This window comes from Dermacentor albipictus, chromosome 8, assembly GCF_038994185.2.
Source record: "Dermacentor albipictus isolate Rhodes 1998 colony chromosome 8, USDA_Dalb.pri_finalv2, whole genome shotgun sequence".
NCBI classification, from domain to species: Eukaryota; Metazoa; Arthropoda; class Arachnida; order Ixodida; family Ixodidae; genus Dermacentor; species Dermacentor albipictus.
The window spans coordinates 42738702-42754881 of NC_091828.1; the positions used below are offsets into that span (position 1 = coordinate 42738702).

A 16180-nucleotide genomic window follows, 5' to 3' on the forward strand; every position below is an offset into this window, starting at 1 on the left:
CGCATCCGGTGTCTATCCTATGAGTCAGCACTTTAACGCTGCCAGGAGCTTCCGTGAACATTTCGGCAAATGGTTTAAGTGCTGTCTCGATTTTGGTCTTCTCCGCCGGAGATCCTGTGAAAGACTTCAGAACAGTGAGGATACCACTACCAGTCTCGGAGACCGCAGAGATATTGGCGGTAAACTGATTTGACTGTGGGTCTCTTGGCTTAGTCATGAACTCGAGTGGATGTGCATGCATGCCGTATTGGTAGGTGCCTTTAGAGAGATCGAGAACGATTCCTGCTTTGGCTATGAAGTTACGGCCCAAAATCACCGGACAAGAAAGTCCTGGAAGGTGTAGGAAGCGTTGTCGGAATTTTTTATCATTCATGGTAACCGTTAACCGGGCTGCTGACGTAGCGGACGCAACGTGAGCGGATGCCATGCGAAGGGTCGTGTTTACACTTCGTAACTGTAGACGTTTCGTCTCGCAGGCGCTTTTGACACGATCGCCGAAAACGGAAACAGCAGAGCCGGTGTCTAAAATAGCAGGTACTTCTATTCCGGCCATTCTGACCACCACCAATGGTGTTTTCTCAATCTGGGCGTCAAGAAGACTGAACGTGGATGGCAAAGCCCTCACCATTTGTCCAAGATCCTGGGCCTTCGATCTGGGGGGGCGACACCTTTCCGGTACACCTACTACCGTTGATGCCGGTGGTGATTCGAGTGTGAGGAGCCGTTTCTTTCCCCCTCCTCGCTGCCGAGGTTGTCCTCGGCTCAACGCCGTGGCAGCAGGATGGTGAGACGACCAAAACACCCGGCTTTTCGTAGTCTTGGAAACGCCTGCCCCCGCTTGGTGCTTGACGGCCGCGTAGTCTGCATGTGCCGAGGGGACGTCGGGGCGCGGTAGGTCGTTGGCCGGCGACTGGGAGCTGCTCACCACCGCCGGCCCTCGTCGTTTCCCTGCTGGCAGGAGCCAGGGGGGCTCGGGCACTGGCTCCTGTAGTGGCCTCGTCCTCCACACTGGAAGCAGACTGGAATGCTCCTGCGTGTATCTGCTGCGCCTGATTGGGCGGCAGCCACTACAGGCCTGCTGCGGCCCCGAGTGCCTCGCAACGTTGTGGCAGGTTCCGCGACCGGAGGCCGGAAAGGTACCTGGGTGGCAAAGGTGCGGTGAGTGAATGGGTCCAGCGCCCTTGGAGGCGGTACCATATTCCCCGGGCTTGCAATCTGAGAACCTTGCCACGCGCAAGACGGCTCGAGGGAGGCTTGAGGCGGGGGTGGAGGCTGGTAAGTTAGCTCTGCCAACATCGCCGCCTGAATATCGGACGCCGCTTTAGCGAGATCGTCAAGCGAAGAGAAGGTGCGGCTCCTTAGATAAGCCTGGAAGCGTGGGTGAGCTTGCCGGATTGCCCGGGTGACTCTTTCCGTTTCGGGTGCTGAAGGATCTGCGCGCTCGTAAAGCTCCTGAAAGGACCGTATGTATTCTAGGAGGCTTTCCTCCTCCGCCTGACTACGGGCGCGAAGCTCGTCTTTCATGCGGACAACGTAGTCGGGGGGGAGGAATTCTGCTCGCAGTAGCTGCTCAAAGTGCGCCCAACTTTGGAATGACTGGCGACGACGCCAGCGGGCGGCGGACCCAGTCAGGGCGACGGGCAAAACGCGCTGAAGAAGAACGTCATCCGTAATGGCTTGCGCATTGCGGTAATCTTCCATTTCCTGAAGGAAGTCCGCCACCGATTTCGTATCTGTGTGCCCTTCATATGTAGGCACAGCGAGCTGCAAATGGAAACTGGCTGCTGGAGTTACGTTTGTCTGATGCTCGAGCAGCGCGGTCAGCTGGGCAATAATGTTGCACATATCTTGTGCGGGCGCACCCTGGTCCTTATCAGGCATTGTAGTAATGGGTTTGCGAGGATGATTTTCAACCGCGCTCTTCTCGAGTTTACCCGAACGTAGGTGCATTAAAATGCCGGCGGTGCATCTTTGGTGTTCAAATTGGGCGGGCAAAGCGGTCCGACGGAATGGTCAAGCGGTTCTGCGGAAGCAGGATGGCGCGGAATAGCGGGGCGCAAGGAAAGCGGGAGGTCGAATAAACGTTCAGTGAGCTTACGCCGGTCAGAGGGGTTGGGTACAGATGCAGCAGCTGTGGGACCCGATGTCGGAGCGAAACAAGTAGGCCTAGGGGGCGAGTTCCAGCTGCCTCGAGATGGGGGCGGTTCCCTCGTTCCCGTGCTCGTGGTCCCTGCGGTGCGGAAGCGTACTCCAGAACAAACAGAAAAACAACGAGAAAGAAGAAAACCACGTTGGGCGCCAGATGAAGCCCCCTCGGCCTTCGCTCAGGGGGTCCGCGAGCCGCGACCAGCACGACAAAGGACCAAAGGCGCAAGGAACAAAAACCGCTTTAATTTACGATAGAATGTAACACTCAAAATTACCGCAGCCTCGCGGCCAATAGCAGAAAACAACAAGGCAAGGAAGCAGGCAGCAAAGAAGCAAAGCAGCAAAAAGCAGCAAAAGCAAAGAGGCAAGCAGCAAAACAGCGAGGCAACAAAATATACAAGCGAAAGGGAGCGACGAAAGAACGGCCGCTACCAACCATCAACCAACACAATCTTTCGGGCGATAACCGAATGCATAAAGCGCAGAAAGCAAGCAAGCACCGAACCAGGCGCGCAGACAGTCCCAAAAGCGAACAACAAGAACAACAACACTCTTTCATGCAGACACAATGCAAAGACGCTTTTCCCCCTGCTCTGCAGCACGCTCGGTAAAAGAAACCTAGACGGGCCACGCCCCACCAGCGCCTCCCCAAGCCCGCGCCCCGCAAAAAGCCCCGAGTGCCGTCTCCGCTGCCTTCTTATCGGGCAGCCGCCTTCCCGGCAGTCCCCGCGCGAGTTCTCACGTTACCGCGATCGATGCGCATGCTCCATGCGACGAGTGCCGTTGTGGCGCGCGATTCAAAGGCTTCCCCCGTGCGCGCTGCAGAGAGGACCAAGGGCCCGACAATGTAAACCCGCAATACCGTTCTCAATTGAAATTTATGCATCTTGCCATTCTTGCGAAGTATGCTGAGGTACAGAAATGCGGCTTGGAGGCTGTTCTGCGACCATTGCTTCATGAACTAAAGGAGCTGCAAGAGAGAGGCATAATGGTTCAAATAGGGAAATATGAAGTGTCCTTGACGGTTTTAGTTCTAGCATGCTGTGGAGGTAACCTTTCCATGAGCAGGCTTGGGGGCTTTACTTGCGCTTTTTCACGAGGTGCAGTTTGTCGCTTTTGCATGGCACAAATGAGGAATCTTGCATCTCTTACGAGGGAAGAATTGTGTCAAATAAGAACAAAACAGCTCCATGAAAGCCACCTCGCAGCCGTTAAACTAAATCCACTTCTGTACAAGAAACTTTATGGCGTACACCAAATGTCAGCGATGGACTGCCTTCCAAACTTTGATGTCACATCACAGCTTCCACCTGACATTATGCATGGTATCTTTGAAGGTGCATTCCCATTTGTGATGCAGCATGTACTCCAAGGGCTGCTCCAAGGCAACGTTCTTGAACTATCGGACTTAGACGAAGTTTGCACATTCCACTATGGCCGCAATGATTGTACAAACAAACCACCACAACCCACGGAAGCCTTCGTACGTGGCAACGCCTCGCTAAAGGGCACTGCTTCACAGAAGTGGTGCCTTTTGAGACTTCTGCCTCAGATTTTAGCTTTTAAAATTCCAGAGGAAAACGAAGATTGGGAGGTTTACCTCTTATTCAGAGAAGTTGTAGATATGCTTTTGACTGATGAGCTTCCTTCACAGTCTCTAGTGTATATGGAGATGAAAATTCAGGAATTTCTCCGTTCATTCGTTACCCGCTACCCAGGAGCCCACATAATCCCAAAGTTACATTACCTTGTGCGCTACCCACGTATGATATCTCTTTTCGGACCACTCAAGCAAGTGTGGTGTATGAGGTTCGAGGCTAAACACCAGTACTTTAAGAATGTGGCATCAAAGACGAAAAACTTCAAAAGCATATGCAGAACACTTGCAGAGCGTCACCAACTTTTGCGAAGCTATGAATTTAGTGAGATTGTATTCAACCGACGCCACACCATGTCAGGCCTGAAATATGTGCAAAGATCAGTTTTACATACATGCATTGAGGAACATCTGCCTGCAGGTAATGGATGGCAAGCAAAGTCAGTCACTATTGAGCATATGGCATACCATGTGGGAGATGTGCTTGTAATGTCCAAGGGAGACGACCCGAAATTTGCACAGATTGTCGGTATTTTTACTGCTCAGGACGAAGTTCTGTTCTTGTTAGACAAGATGGGACTTGTTGAATTCAGGAGACATCGATATGCATTTAAGGTATCTAAAGGCAATGTAGTCTGTGCGGCGCAGCCAGGAGATGAGGTATTGCCAGAGTGCCTGGATCTTTATCTGGCAGGGGAGGTGGTCCCCAGATGTGAATTCGTGTTATTTCATTAAATATAGTAATATTTGCTTAGCCTTGTGTCATGATGACTCTACGAAGTGCACTTCCCAGTTTGTGTTCTGTTGACATTGTGTGTATATTCGTGTTCTATTTTACTTTCTTTTTGTTCTATTCTGTGCATGTTCAATGAATATGTATGTACTCCCTCTCCCCTTGAAGATATTTTTATATACCAAATATATATTCATGTACAGCGTGTTGTATATAAATACCATCCAGTGTCCTCACTTTTGGAGTTTGGTGTTGTACCATCCTGCTTCCATTATTTTAACTGACTAATGAATAAAACAATTTGTATTTTTTGCTATGCTGATTACTCAGCAATGCAGCACTGCATGAAACACATTTTACTTTTTTTGCGGCTATATAGTTGAACTCCGGCAGTTAAATATTATGCGGTTTTCTTTGCTTTAGCCATTCAGTTATTTGACTGAGTGAACAAATGAATCCACATTATTTGCAACCTATAACATCCCATCTGCCTTTCACTGACTCCCTTCAAACAGCATGGGAGTCATCAATTTCATGCGTTAGCCCTGGCTGCATTTTGCGACTCCCATTGGAAAAAAAGGTAGTCATTGACTGAAAAAACAGTCGAGGTAGTCGTGACTCTCGTTTGACTCTCTTTTTTTTTTTAAGAGTGTACAGCGTGCCTCAATACGACTGTGGTTTAGGCATTTACGGCTTCATAATTCTGCAAACACTTCCGCCACGATGCGATGTGCCATATGAGGCAACGGCAATACTTAACCGTCTCATATGTTACGAACAATGGCCCACAATAACGCTTCAGGGAAACACGTCGCCAGGTGTGTTTTGTTTAGTACGCAGACAAACAGCAGTGGTGCCGTTCTCGGCTGTGCTTCCCATCTCTTGGCCCCCATTCCGTAACCCTAAGGGCACATTCACACCGGCGACTTGAGGAGGTCGCGCGACCATTTGCGACTCGCAATCAAAAAGCGACCGAAGGCGACTGATGTTCACACCGGCAAACCCGGCTGAGCGCGACCCGCAAGTCGCAATCCCGGAGATTATCATTCTCAGCGAGAACTCTCGGAATCTACGCGGAATTTGAATGCGACGCCGGAGGAGGCCGGATGTAGACACACGAAAGATCACTTCCGGTGCGCCGCTGATTGGTTTATCAGTTTTGCGACCACGGCCGTGCGACTGAAAAATCGCGCAAAGAGCGACTCGCCCAAAATGGTCGCTTTTCGAGAAAGGCGACCGTTTGCGACCATTTGCGACCATTTGCGACTGGTTGCAAAGCGACCAACTTGGTCGCGCGACCTCCTCAAGTCGCCGGTGTGAATGTGCCCTAATGGTCCACCTATTATCTAACCTCAACATTACTTGACCTGCCCAGCTCCATTTCTTTCCCTTAATGTCATTTAGGATATCCGCTATCCCTGTTTGATCTCTAATCCACCCCGCTCTCTTCTTGGCTCTTAACATTGTGCCTAACATTCTTCGTTCTAATTTTCTCAATGGTTCGAGCATGGTGCTTTCGTAATCTCACGCACGCATGCGGCGATGTACGTGATATATTTTCGGTAACTTTGAACAGCATTTAATATTTGTCTGAAAAAAGGTTCCAGCGCTTGCGAGAAACCACAAGTAGCGCGTGCACGGTGACGCGCCCATAAGCATACTGTCGCGTCCACCGGCCTCTGGGGTCGGAGAAGTCTTCTAAAAAAAATCCAACTTTATCAAGCCGTAAATGCTACTCCCGGTCTTGCGTGCCGCCGAAGGTAGAGCCAGCGGGTTTGACGGGCGACTAGGCGACTAGTGAAACATGGTTCGCTCACTTCGTGCGGTGGAGCAATTGACGCCCCTGTTACAGCCACATTCGAAATACAACAGCAGCGAATACACGCTCATGATCCGCGGGAACACACACGGAAACTCGCGAAAACAAACATAAGTGCGCTTGTAAAAAAAAGAAGTGAACGCAAAATACGACCATTTTGACGTGATGTAAATGTGTACGTGAACTTTACAACCGCTGTAGCAACGTTATTTTTCGTAATTCTGTGCATGGATACTGTAGAGTCTTCCCAACAGTTTTCTCGCTTCCTTTTAGGCGAAAATTTTGCATCATCTAAGCAACCACGGTTCGGCAGCGCGCTTCGGAAATTGGTGAGAATGCATTATTGTACGTTTATTATGTTGTTGAAGTATACAGTAATAACATGTATTGACGCATTAAGTTGCCCGAATACGTTTGTCACACATTTATAATCATGCATGTAGCATGATTATAATTGTTATTATTAATGCATGTAGGCTTACGAAGGGGAAATCTCAACCATTTTTAATCACAATGCCATGTCGGCATGTCTATTCTATGGCTTAATACTAAAATAGATGTTTAGAATTTGTCCAGTTTATAGTATTTCTAGGGCTCTTACTAGAAAGTCAGCCCAAAATATGTCAGAAGTCCTAGTCTAAGCCCTTTCGTACCTCCGTACATCTTATATGACGGAAAACTCCGTTGAGTTTTTCAGGCATGTAATCTATTTCTATCCAAATGCTTGAACACCAGGTTTGCGGTGGAGCCTCGCATCGCAAGAGTATTTGTTCAGAGTGGAGCCGATTAAAGGCGGTGAAATATTAGGCAACGATTACATCCGCAAGCTACGAAATTGGAATTTCTTCACGCTCTATGTGAGCACTTTATCTGTAATTTCTTATCTGTCATCAATGGCCTCACACCAGGAATAAGCACCGCAGAACTTATGGCAGGAATCAGAGCACTGTCACGAAACACCGTTCTTCACGCCCGAATGATGGGTCACTCGACCGCGGCAGTCGTATTCTTCGAAGGACCGCACGTTCCCTGCTACATCATCTTCCAGTGCGTAGACTTCCGCTGCAGACCATATCTCAAGTCAGTGCAGTACTGCCGCACCTGTGGCAACACGGGACTCCGCCAAGACGTCTGTCCGAAACTGATTCCAGATTTCTGCTACAAATGCGGCAAGGCTGGACAACCACAAGACCATGACTGCGAAGCGACCTGCAAGCTCTGCAGAGAAGCGCACGAAACTGCAAGTACAGAGTGCAAGAAGAGACTGAAGCCAAGCCCTCCACCCTACAATATACGGCAACAGCGCCTTAACAGACTACAAGAAAGAGACAACCGCTGGAGCTCCAGCAGGGAAGAGTTCCCGGAGCTGGGCACCTCGGCCACCAGTTCGAGCCGTATCAGTGCGGGCAGCTCGCCCAGACGCAGCAGCTCCAAGCCAACACTGCGAAGTGATTCACGCTCACGTTCCCGCTCTCGCTCCCGCTCAGTTAAGCGCGCGAGCTACGCCGACGCGGTAAGCGGCTTGAGCGACACGGGTGGTACGAGCAGCTTGGATGCATCGGCCGAAGCCGCAGTCATACGGGTCCTAGAGAACAAACAGCAGACCCAGCAGAGCAAACTGCAGAATCAGCACAGCCATTGCAAAGCCAGCAAAACCTCATAGACAACCTACTCCACAGTCAACAGAAATAGCAAGAGCTCACAGATAAACGGCTTCAAAAATTCAAACAACAAGAACTCACAGACAAGGTGCATCAAAAATGCCAGGAGCTTGAAAACATAAACAGACAGTCGGGAACGACGTTGACCAAAGCCGATGTTGAAGCCATAGTAGATGCAAGGTGCCTGATATTTCAAGAAGCCTTTATGAAGAGCATTCACGCCACAATGGAAAAAGTTGTCCAATCAACAGTCGAAAGAACAGCCGCTACCTTCAATGACAAGATCGCCACGTTAAACACCAAAATAGATGGGATCGCACCACAGCTCAACACTTTTATCGCGCATGTAAAGAACAACTACATCACAAAGGCACAGCTCGACAATTCGCGCCCCACGACTCGGAAGAAGGCACGGGCCAACAGCCACAGTGACTCTCGCTCGGTCTCGCCCACTCGCGATCGCCGACGTGAATTCGAATCCACTGACGATGGCAACCCCTAACCACAAGGCAAAGAACCAGCATTCAACTATACGCATATGGCAATGGAACTGCCGATCATACCGCACTCGTCACGCCAATCTACAAGAATTCGTCAAGCTGAATCAACCCTACGTCATAGCACTACAGGAAACCAACACGCAGAACGTCCGATTGCAAGGATACGCCACATATGCACAAACCCGACGAAATGCCATACCGGTTAAGAAAACTCTCACAGCCCAAAAACATGACGTAGAGAATACCCAGACCGAACACACCTTAATCGAGATTTTACCGGAACGAAAGACGCAGAAAATCATATTCGTGGCCATAAAGCGCCCCAATTTTCCAAAAGTAGCGCCATTCTTAGATCTTTCCGCCACCCCGCTCACCCAGGCGCTTCCTCCTCCGCCCCTCCTGTCTCCCCAGCCTCCTCCGCTCCCCCATTGGCCAATCTGTGTCACGTGAAAGCATGCCCCGCGCTTTTGTATATTTTTTTCTTTCCGGCGCAGAGCAGGCGCCGCGCTTTTGTATATCTTTTCTTTCCAGCGCGCTGCGACCCCCATTCTTGGGCCTACGCGACGAAAGTACGGCAGGCGGTTTGAAGGAGCGCGGTAGTTTTATACAATGTGTTAGGGCTGAGTGCTTAATTGCGATGCCGTGCTGCTGCGCCTACGGTTGCCACAACAGACCCAGTGACGGCAAAAAGCTTTTTGCTTTACCATCCGCCGTGCGCAACGCAAAACGAAGAAAAGTGTGGATTCACAAGATCGGGCGGGCTGACTTCGAGCAAGTGGCAAAGAACGCGCGGCTTTGTGAAGTAAGGGCCACGGCTCCTCCAACCTCTTCTTTTGACGCCCATGTCAAAACGGGCCCGTGTCCAGTGCATTGGGCGGCGCGTTAAAGAACCCCAGCTGGAAAAAAATTAATCCGGAGCCCCCATTATGTCGTGCCTTATGAGATCGTGGTGTTGGGATGTAAAACCCAAGAATCAACTTTTTTTCTGTCTTGTGTGCCTTGACTGTTCCAGTTAACGGAACACTGCTTCCTCGTGAAAACTTACAACGCAAAAGAATACAGACGCACGTAGCATACAGAGATAAAATTAGCACTTCAACAAGAGTGTTGCTGGTGGCAATGAGGGGAGGGGGATAATTATTTTCTGAACCTCTTTCCAGTTGTCCCATCAAGTTCCTTCTTTTTTTTCTATCAAATTCTAACCATTTGCACTGTAATAAATAAATAACGATTTCATATGCTGGTACGTTGTTCAAATTATCTATACCGCCTATGTGTGAAAACGTTGCACATGGCCACTACAACCTGTGCATGAGCTACGTACATCTGTAAAAGGCGCGGAACAGAAACGGCCCTGCTGCCAGGCATTGCTGACCGCAGACAGTCGGAATCTCTCACGCGCCGGCCGAACAAAAGCATCCTGCAGGTACGTAAATTAACCTACGAAACCACGTGCACATACTTTCGCGCTGTCAAAACCTGAAACTCTGGTAATTACTCGCGTGTCTGAGCACACCGTGTGCTTGTGTCGTGTTTCAGCAACACGAACTTTCAACGTGCGCGCGCTTTACGCCTTAAATGCGCCTTGAGTAATGGTGCTTTTCTCTATTTCTTCCGCAAATCCGACAGGACATTCTTAAGGCCAGTTACCGACTGACAAAGCAAGATCTAGATTGAAAAAACTGCTCCGCAGGACTCGAACGAACTTTTCCGCGGATTTCCTGCCGTAGCGTGTTAGCCGTCGTCTGCTACGGGAGGCCCACCACCGGCGGCGCCACCGTCGAGGCCGCGCCGAGCGGAGGAGGAGGGAAGCGAATGGCGCTACTTTGGGAGATTGAGGGGTTTTACGTGGCCAGCGTGTACAGCCCGCCTCGCGACCAGCTACCGGACTTCGATCACTTTGCACGAGAAATCAGGAAATCCACGAATGGACACCAATTCGTCATAGTGGGAGCCTTCAACGCCTCACACACGGCATGGGGCTATCATACCACCATAAAGAAGAGCGCTAGAGTGCACGATGCCGCCAGCAACACAGATTCACCCTCTGAAAAGATCCTTTCCAGGCCACAAGAATTGGAAACAGCGTCTCCAGGGACACAAACCCTGATCTAACCTTTACTGCGGACGTCCCCTGGGCAGAGTGGAGTCGACTCCAGGAAACCTTGGGAAGCGATCACCATATCCTCCAATCAGATGTAGCACACACCCGTAAACAGACCAAGACCGGAATGGCACGGCTAACCGAATGGAAATCTTTTAGGGACAAGCTAGATTCCGGAGCAAACATAACTGACATTGACGAGTGACTCAAAAATGTATTAGGCACAGCAGAACGTCACACCAAGATCATACAACTCGATGCCGATACATCTGCGGTGGACGCGCACCTCCTCCCTCTCCGGGAGGCAAGAAGTGGCCTCCTGAAGAGATGGAAGCGACAAAAGCTCAACAGAAATCAAAAACACGTGTCACTCTCCTTACCAAGCAGGCTCAAGATTATGCGGACCACCTCGTCAGGCAGAACTGGCACGCTTTCTGTGACAAGTTACAGGGCACTCTGAGCACGAAGAGGACCTGGCACCTCCTACGCGCGCTCCTGGCTACTGAACTCACCAAAACGAAACAAACGCAACATCTTCACAGTCTTATCCACAACCACGCCGGATCAGAACACCTCCTGCGAGAACTACAAAAGAAACTATGCGGAGACGCACCCTCTACCACGTCAACTCGCAGCAAAGAATACTCTGGAAAACCGAATCCAGAACTCGACCGACCCATCACGCAGGCCGAAATCCACGTAGCCTTATCCAAGATGACTAGAAATACTAGCCCTGGTAAAGACTGGATCGTTAACAAACACCTACGCAACCTACCGCCACAGGCCACCGATGCTCTCCTCCGTTACTACAATGAGTGCTGGGAGAAAGGAGAACTGCCTGCTGTGTGGCAACACTCGGACATCACCATGATCCCCAAGCCCAACAAAACTATCAGCTTGGAGAACCTACGCCCAATTTCCCTCATCTCGTGCGCCGGAAAGCTTGTCGAACATATGGTTCACGACCGCATTACCCAGTACGTGATAAAAAACGGCCACCTACCAGACACCATGTTCAGCTTCAGGCAGCACCTCTCAACGCAGGATGTACTCTTACAACTAAAAGAAGGCCTTCTAGATCACCTAAATAATCAAAGCAAATACTCCATAGCGACAATAAACGTCAAGGGAGCCTTTGATAACGTTAGCCACGACGCGATCCTCAACAATCTCGAAGGCGCCGGCTGCGGCACTAGGACCTACGCATACGTCAGAAACTTTCTCATGCACCGCACGGCAACAGTCCGAATCTGCAACATCCGCAGTGAAAGCTTCCTGCTTCCAAACAGAGGCACCCCGCAAGCGTCGGTCATTTCACCGCTACTCTTTAACGTAGCTATGATCAAGCTACCCCCCTCCTCGAGACCATACCAGATCTGCGTCACGCGATGTATGCTGATGACGTCCCGCTCTGGACCAGAGCTACGAACGTTGGAAGGCAAGAAAGTAGCTTACAAGAAGCCGTCGACACCATCGAAAGCTATCTCCGAAACTGCGGCCTGCGCTGCACCCCAGAAACGTCTGAGCACCTCGTCCTGAAAGCAAGAACGAGAGGCCGACCACCCAAGTACGAAGAGCTCGACCCCTCAACGGGGCAACAATTCCGAAAGTCGACACCATGCGAATACTTGGACTTCACATCCACAAAGACGGATCGGGAGCTGCCAGCCTACCGAGACTAGAACACACCGTTCCGCAACTCGCGCACCTCGTCAAGAGGATCTCAAGCCAAAGAAGCGGGCTCAAGGAGCAAGACACCCTAAGAATAATACAAGCACTGCTCACCAGCCGCAAAACATACGGCATGCCGTACCTGGCTTTAAAGAACGCTGAAATAGAAAAGCTGAACATCCTGATAAGGAAGGCAGTCAAAGTCGCCCTGGGACTCCCCGCCATGGCCTCTACATCACGTTTCCTTAAGATGGGCGTCCACAACACGTGGCAAGAGCTCGCCGAAGCGCACAACAACAGCCAGCTGGAATGACTCAAGCTCACGCCCATAGGAAGATCGGTACTCCGACACCTAAACTACAGCGAGACGTATGTCGCAGACAAGAACAAAAAATAGCGAATACCACCGGACGTTCGAGAGCGCATTTGCATCGCACGTGTCTTGCACAACATGCATCCCATATATCCCAAGAGTAGATGACAGGCTAGAGCCAACGCCATCAAACGAAGTTTCAAGCATGACCCGAATGCCCGCTACACCAACGCGGCCAAGCATCCGCATCGAAACGCGTACGTTCTCAGCGTCGTAGACTGTCAAGGCTCCGAGCTAGCATCGGCAACTATCAAGGCACGCAACCCAGAAACGGCTGAAGAAGCGGCAATCGCTCTCGCCACCACCACATGCACAGACGCAGCGGTTATATTCACCCACTCTCAGGCCACCCGCAGAAACTTCTTGAGGGGCCGCATCTCGGCCAATGCACTCAAGATACTAATAAGACGAAGCACTGCATTTCCATACACCTGCCTAACGTGGGTACCCGGACACGAGGGACTAGAGGGGAACTAAGCCTCCCACGCCGCTGCCCGCGAGCACGTCAGCTGGGCTCCCCTCTCCCTACGCGCTCTCGGACCCGCGACAGAAGAGGCGGAGGCCGTACCCGCCAACTATTCGGCCATATCGCCACATTACAGGCTCGAGCGTCGAGTGTACCCTCAACCGCACCCTAAACTCGAGAAGAAAGCTTAGACGCCTGCAAAGTAATACGTACACGCACGGAACGATAATGCATCGCCTCTACCCGACGCTCCACGGCTACCTCTGCCTACTCTGTAACGTATCCGACACTCTGGCACACTTGCTTCTGGAATGCCTATGGCAGGAAGGCCGCGACATGCAACCAGAAAAGCACGCAAAACGAGGAATAGATGCAAACCACCTATTCGAAACGTGGGAGGCTAAGCTAACCCTCGGGGACCTGGAAGACCAACGACAACTCGCCGCCAGGGCCAAGAGGGCAGTCGAAGCCAGAGGGTTCGACGCGGACAGGCCGCCATTGGAATATGAACCTGGCCACGTTTAACGCTAGAACATTATCTAGTGAGGCGGAGTCTAGCAGTGCTATTGGAGGAATTAGAGGGCAGTAAACGGGATATAATAGAGCTCAGTGAAGTTAGGAGGCCAAAAGAAGCATATACAGTGCTGAAAAGCGGGCACGTCCTGTGCTACCGGGGCTTATCGGAGAGACGAGAACTAGGAGTCGGATTGCTGATTAATAAGAATATGGCCTTGCCACCTTCCCAGGTAGCACAAAAGAGATACGTAACGTTTTCGTAGCGTTTATCCAAGACGATAAAAACGGGTTAAAGAAGACACGAATGAGAGAACTTCGGCGGGAAAACGTCGTATATCTCTGCTAATGTCCGGCTTAATTACTTTCTTGAGACGATCTAGAACAGGTCTGCAAGACGTATTCGAAAAGCTGGTCTAGAAATAGGATTGGGAAAGACACAAGTAATCCCTTTGCCAAAACTATTCGTAACCAATTTCTAAACGTTTTTAGGAGGTTATCAAAAAGCTGGTCTAGAAGTGGTCTTGAAAGGTTTACGATCATCTGAAGCTAATTTTCGCGAGTGACGGGTGCGATCAGACATCGTTGTTCAAAACACGCGTTTAGTTTCGCCTCACGCGACTGGCCTATTCCGCGCAGACGTCGTCAGCCGCACCCGTCGGCACGGCCTAGGCCAATCGCGTGAGGTGAAACTGATCGGGCGTTTCGAACAACGATCTCCAATCGCGCCCCAGATGAGTAGAAGCGTCGTGTTGACTGTAAGAGCCATGGCGCAGTGCCAAGCACTGTTCCCCGCATGGCCGGCATATCCTCTACCAAGTCCCACGAAAATAAGCCTGTTAGGAATAATGAATCCTTAATACCACCTTTAGTAAGCTACGATGCTTACAACCAAAATGGGAATGACATCCTGCAAAGAACAAATGGTTACGACTTGGCAGGCGGCAAGACCAAGCCCTTCATGCCAAAAGTGAATGAAATGAGAACATTGTGACCAAGCAAAAACACTTTATTAAAATGTAATGCTTATGCAAGCTTCGAACAAACTGTGTGAGAAATGCAAATAGAAGTAAAAGTACATCAACAATGACAAAAGTCGCAGAAATTTAAGGATTCGTAATGAACTCGAAAGTGAACATTCACTAACACATAAACAAAATTCCAAGTACACATACAAAAATGAATAGAAGAACCTGGAGTGTACTAAAGTTTCTCATTTATCATAGTAAAGAGCACGTGCTATTAGATGGACTAGAGTTATGCAGAAGTGACATTCGGAGCGAATGGAAGTAGACTGAAAAATGCAAGAGTATGAGTCGGATGGTAACTGCCTCCAAGCAATGTTACCAATCAGCTAGAAGCTTGAAAAGAGCACAAAAAGAAATACCACTGCATACCATCATAAAATAATCCTGTGACAGAAATAAAAAAATGGGAACAATGCAAAATTGGAAATATCGCCTTTAGGATATATCAAAGAAGGTAATGGCGAGAAAAATAACCATACAACAAAAAAGCAATAAAGTGAAATTAGTACAGAATACTTAAACGGGGGATTCAGTGTAACAAGTGAACACTACTGCAGTACAGCGAACGATGAGACAGTAATGCTGCATCTTGCCACTCCAGAACGTGAGAAATGAATATGCAAGCCTCATATTAGTTACTTACATAAACATGGAAATAAACTGGAATGCACTGGAAGCTGCATTTGTGTAACAAAGGAAGCAATGCTCGTAATAAATAGTAAGTGTTTTATCTAAAAAACCCTGTACAAGAGGCAATGTTGTACCTCTCTGGCAAAGACAAAGTTGCAACGAATAATTTGCAAACCAGCAAATACATTAATTAGCACACTGACATGTCACACTTTGCGCACATCTTCAGTCTCCTAAAGTAAAAAAAAGCACTCTGAATGAGAAAAACGTTTAACACATGTAGCCCAGAGCAAATTCTTTGCCAGTTCACCCACACTTTCACATCCAAAAACATTTGCCACAAAGTCCAGGCATAGTTCCACTGATGTTTACCAATTCACCCCCACTTTCACGTCCAAAAATATTTGGCACACAGTCGAGGCAGAGCTTCATAGATAAACAGCTTGAGCGCACCCTACTGATTATTCTGCAGTCCCGCTGGAAATAGAACTGCCGCACAAGCTGGTAGTGATTTAAATGTAGACACACTTGCTGCCCTGGACAGGTATGCTCAGATATCTGCACTGGTGCTCCGTTTTGTGAAGTAGACACATTGATGCACTACGCTGGTAGTTGAAATGTTTTGAATGCACAAGTATTGGCTTCACCAGAAAGACTTGCCCACATACCACCACTGGCATATACGAGGGCCGTTTTTTTTTCAACCTCCGATAGGCTATAAATAAAAGACAAGTTCATCTAAAACAATAATTTTATTACCAAAAGATTAGTACAGTTACGGTCACTTTTCGACATAATCACCGAAAAGATTGAGGCATTTGTCATATCTGTGGACAAGCTTTGCAATACCCTCTTCAAAAAAAGTTGCCGCCAATGAGTTCAAGTAGTCCTTGACGTTGGTTTGAAGGTCGCCATTGGGTTGAAAGCGCTTCCCACC

General features: G+C 49.5%; 1 protein-coding gene across 1 annotated transcript; it reads right to left on the bottom strand.

Annotated features, from left to right (window-relative positions):
- Positions 1-776: 776 nt before the first annotated feature.
- On the bottom strand, positions 777-1881 carry LOC135896776 (uncharacterized). Its single transcript, XM_065425282.2, has one exon. It carries the CDS (start codon positions 1879-1881, stop codon positions 922-924), a length of 960 nt encoding a protein of 319 aa, XP_065281354.2. The 3' UTR covers positions 777-921.
- Between the last annotated feature and the right edge of the window lie 14299 nt (positions 1882-16180).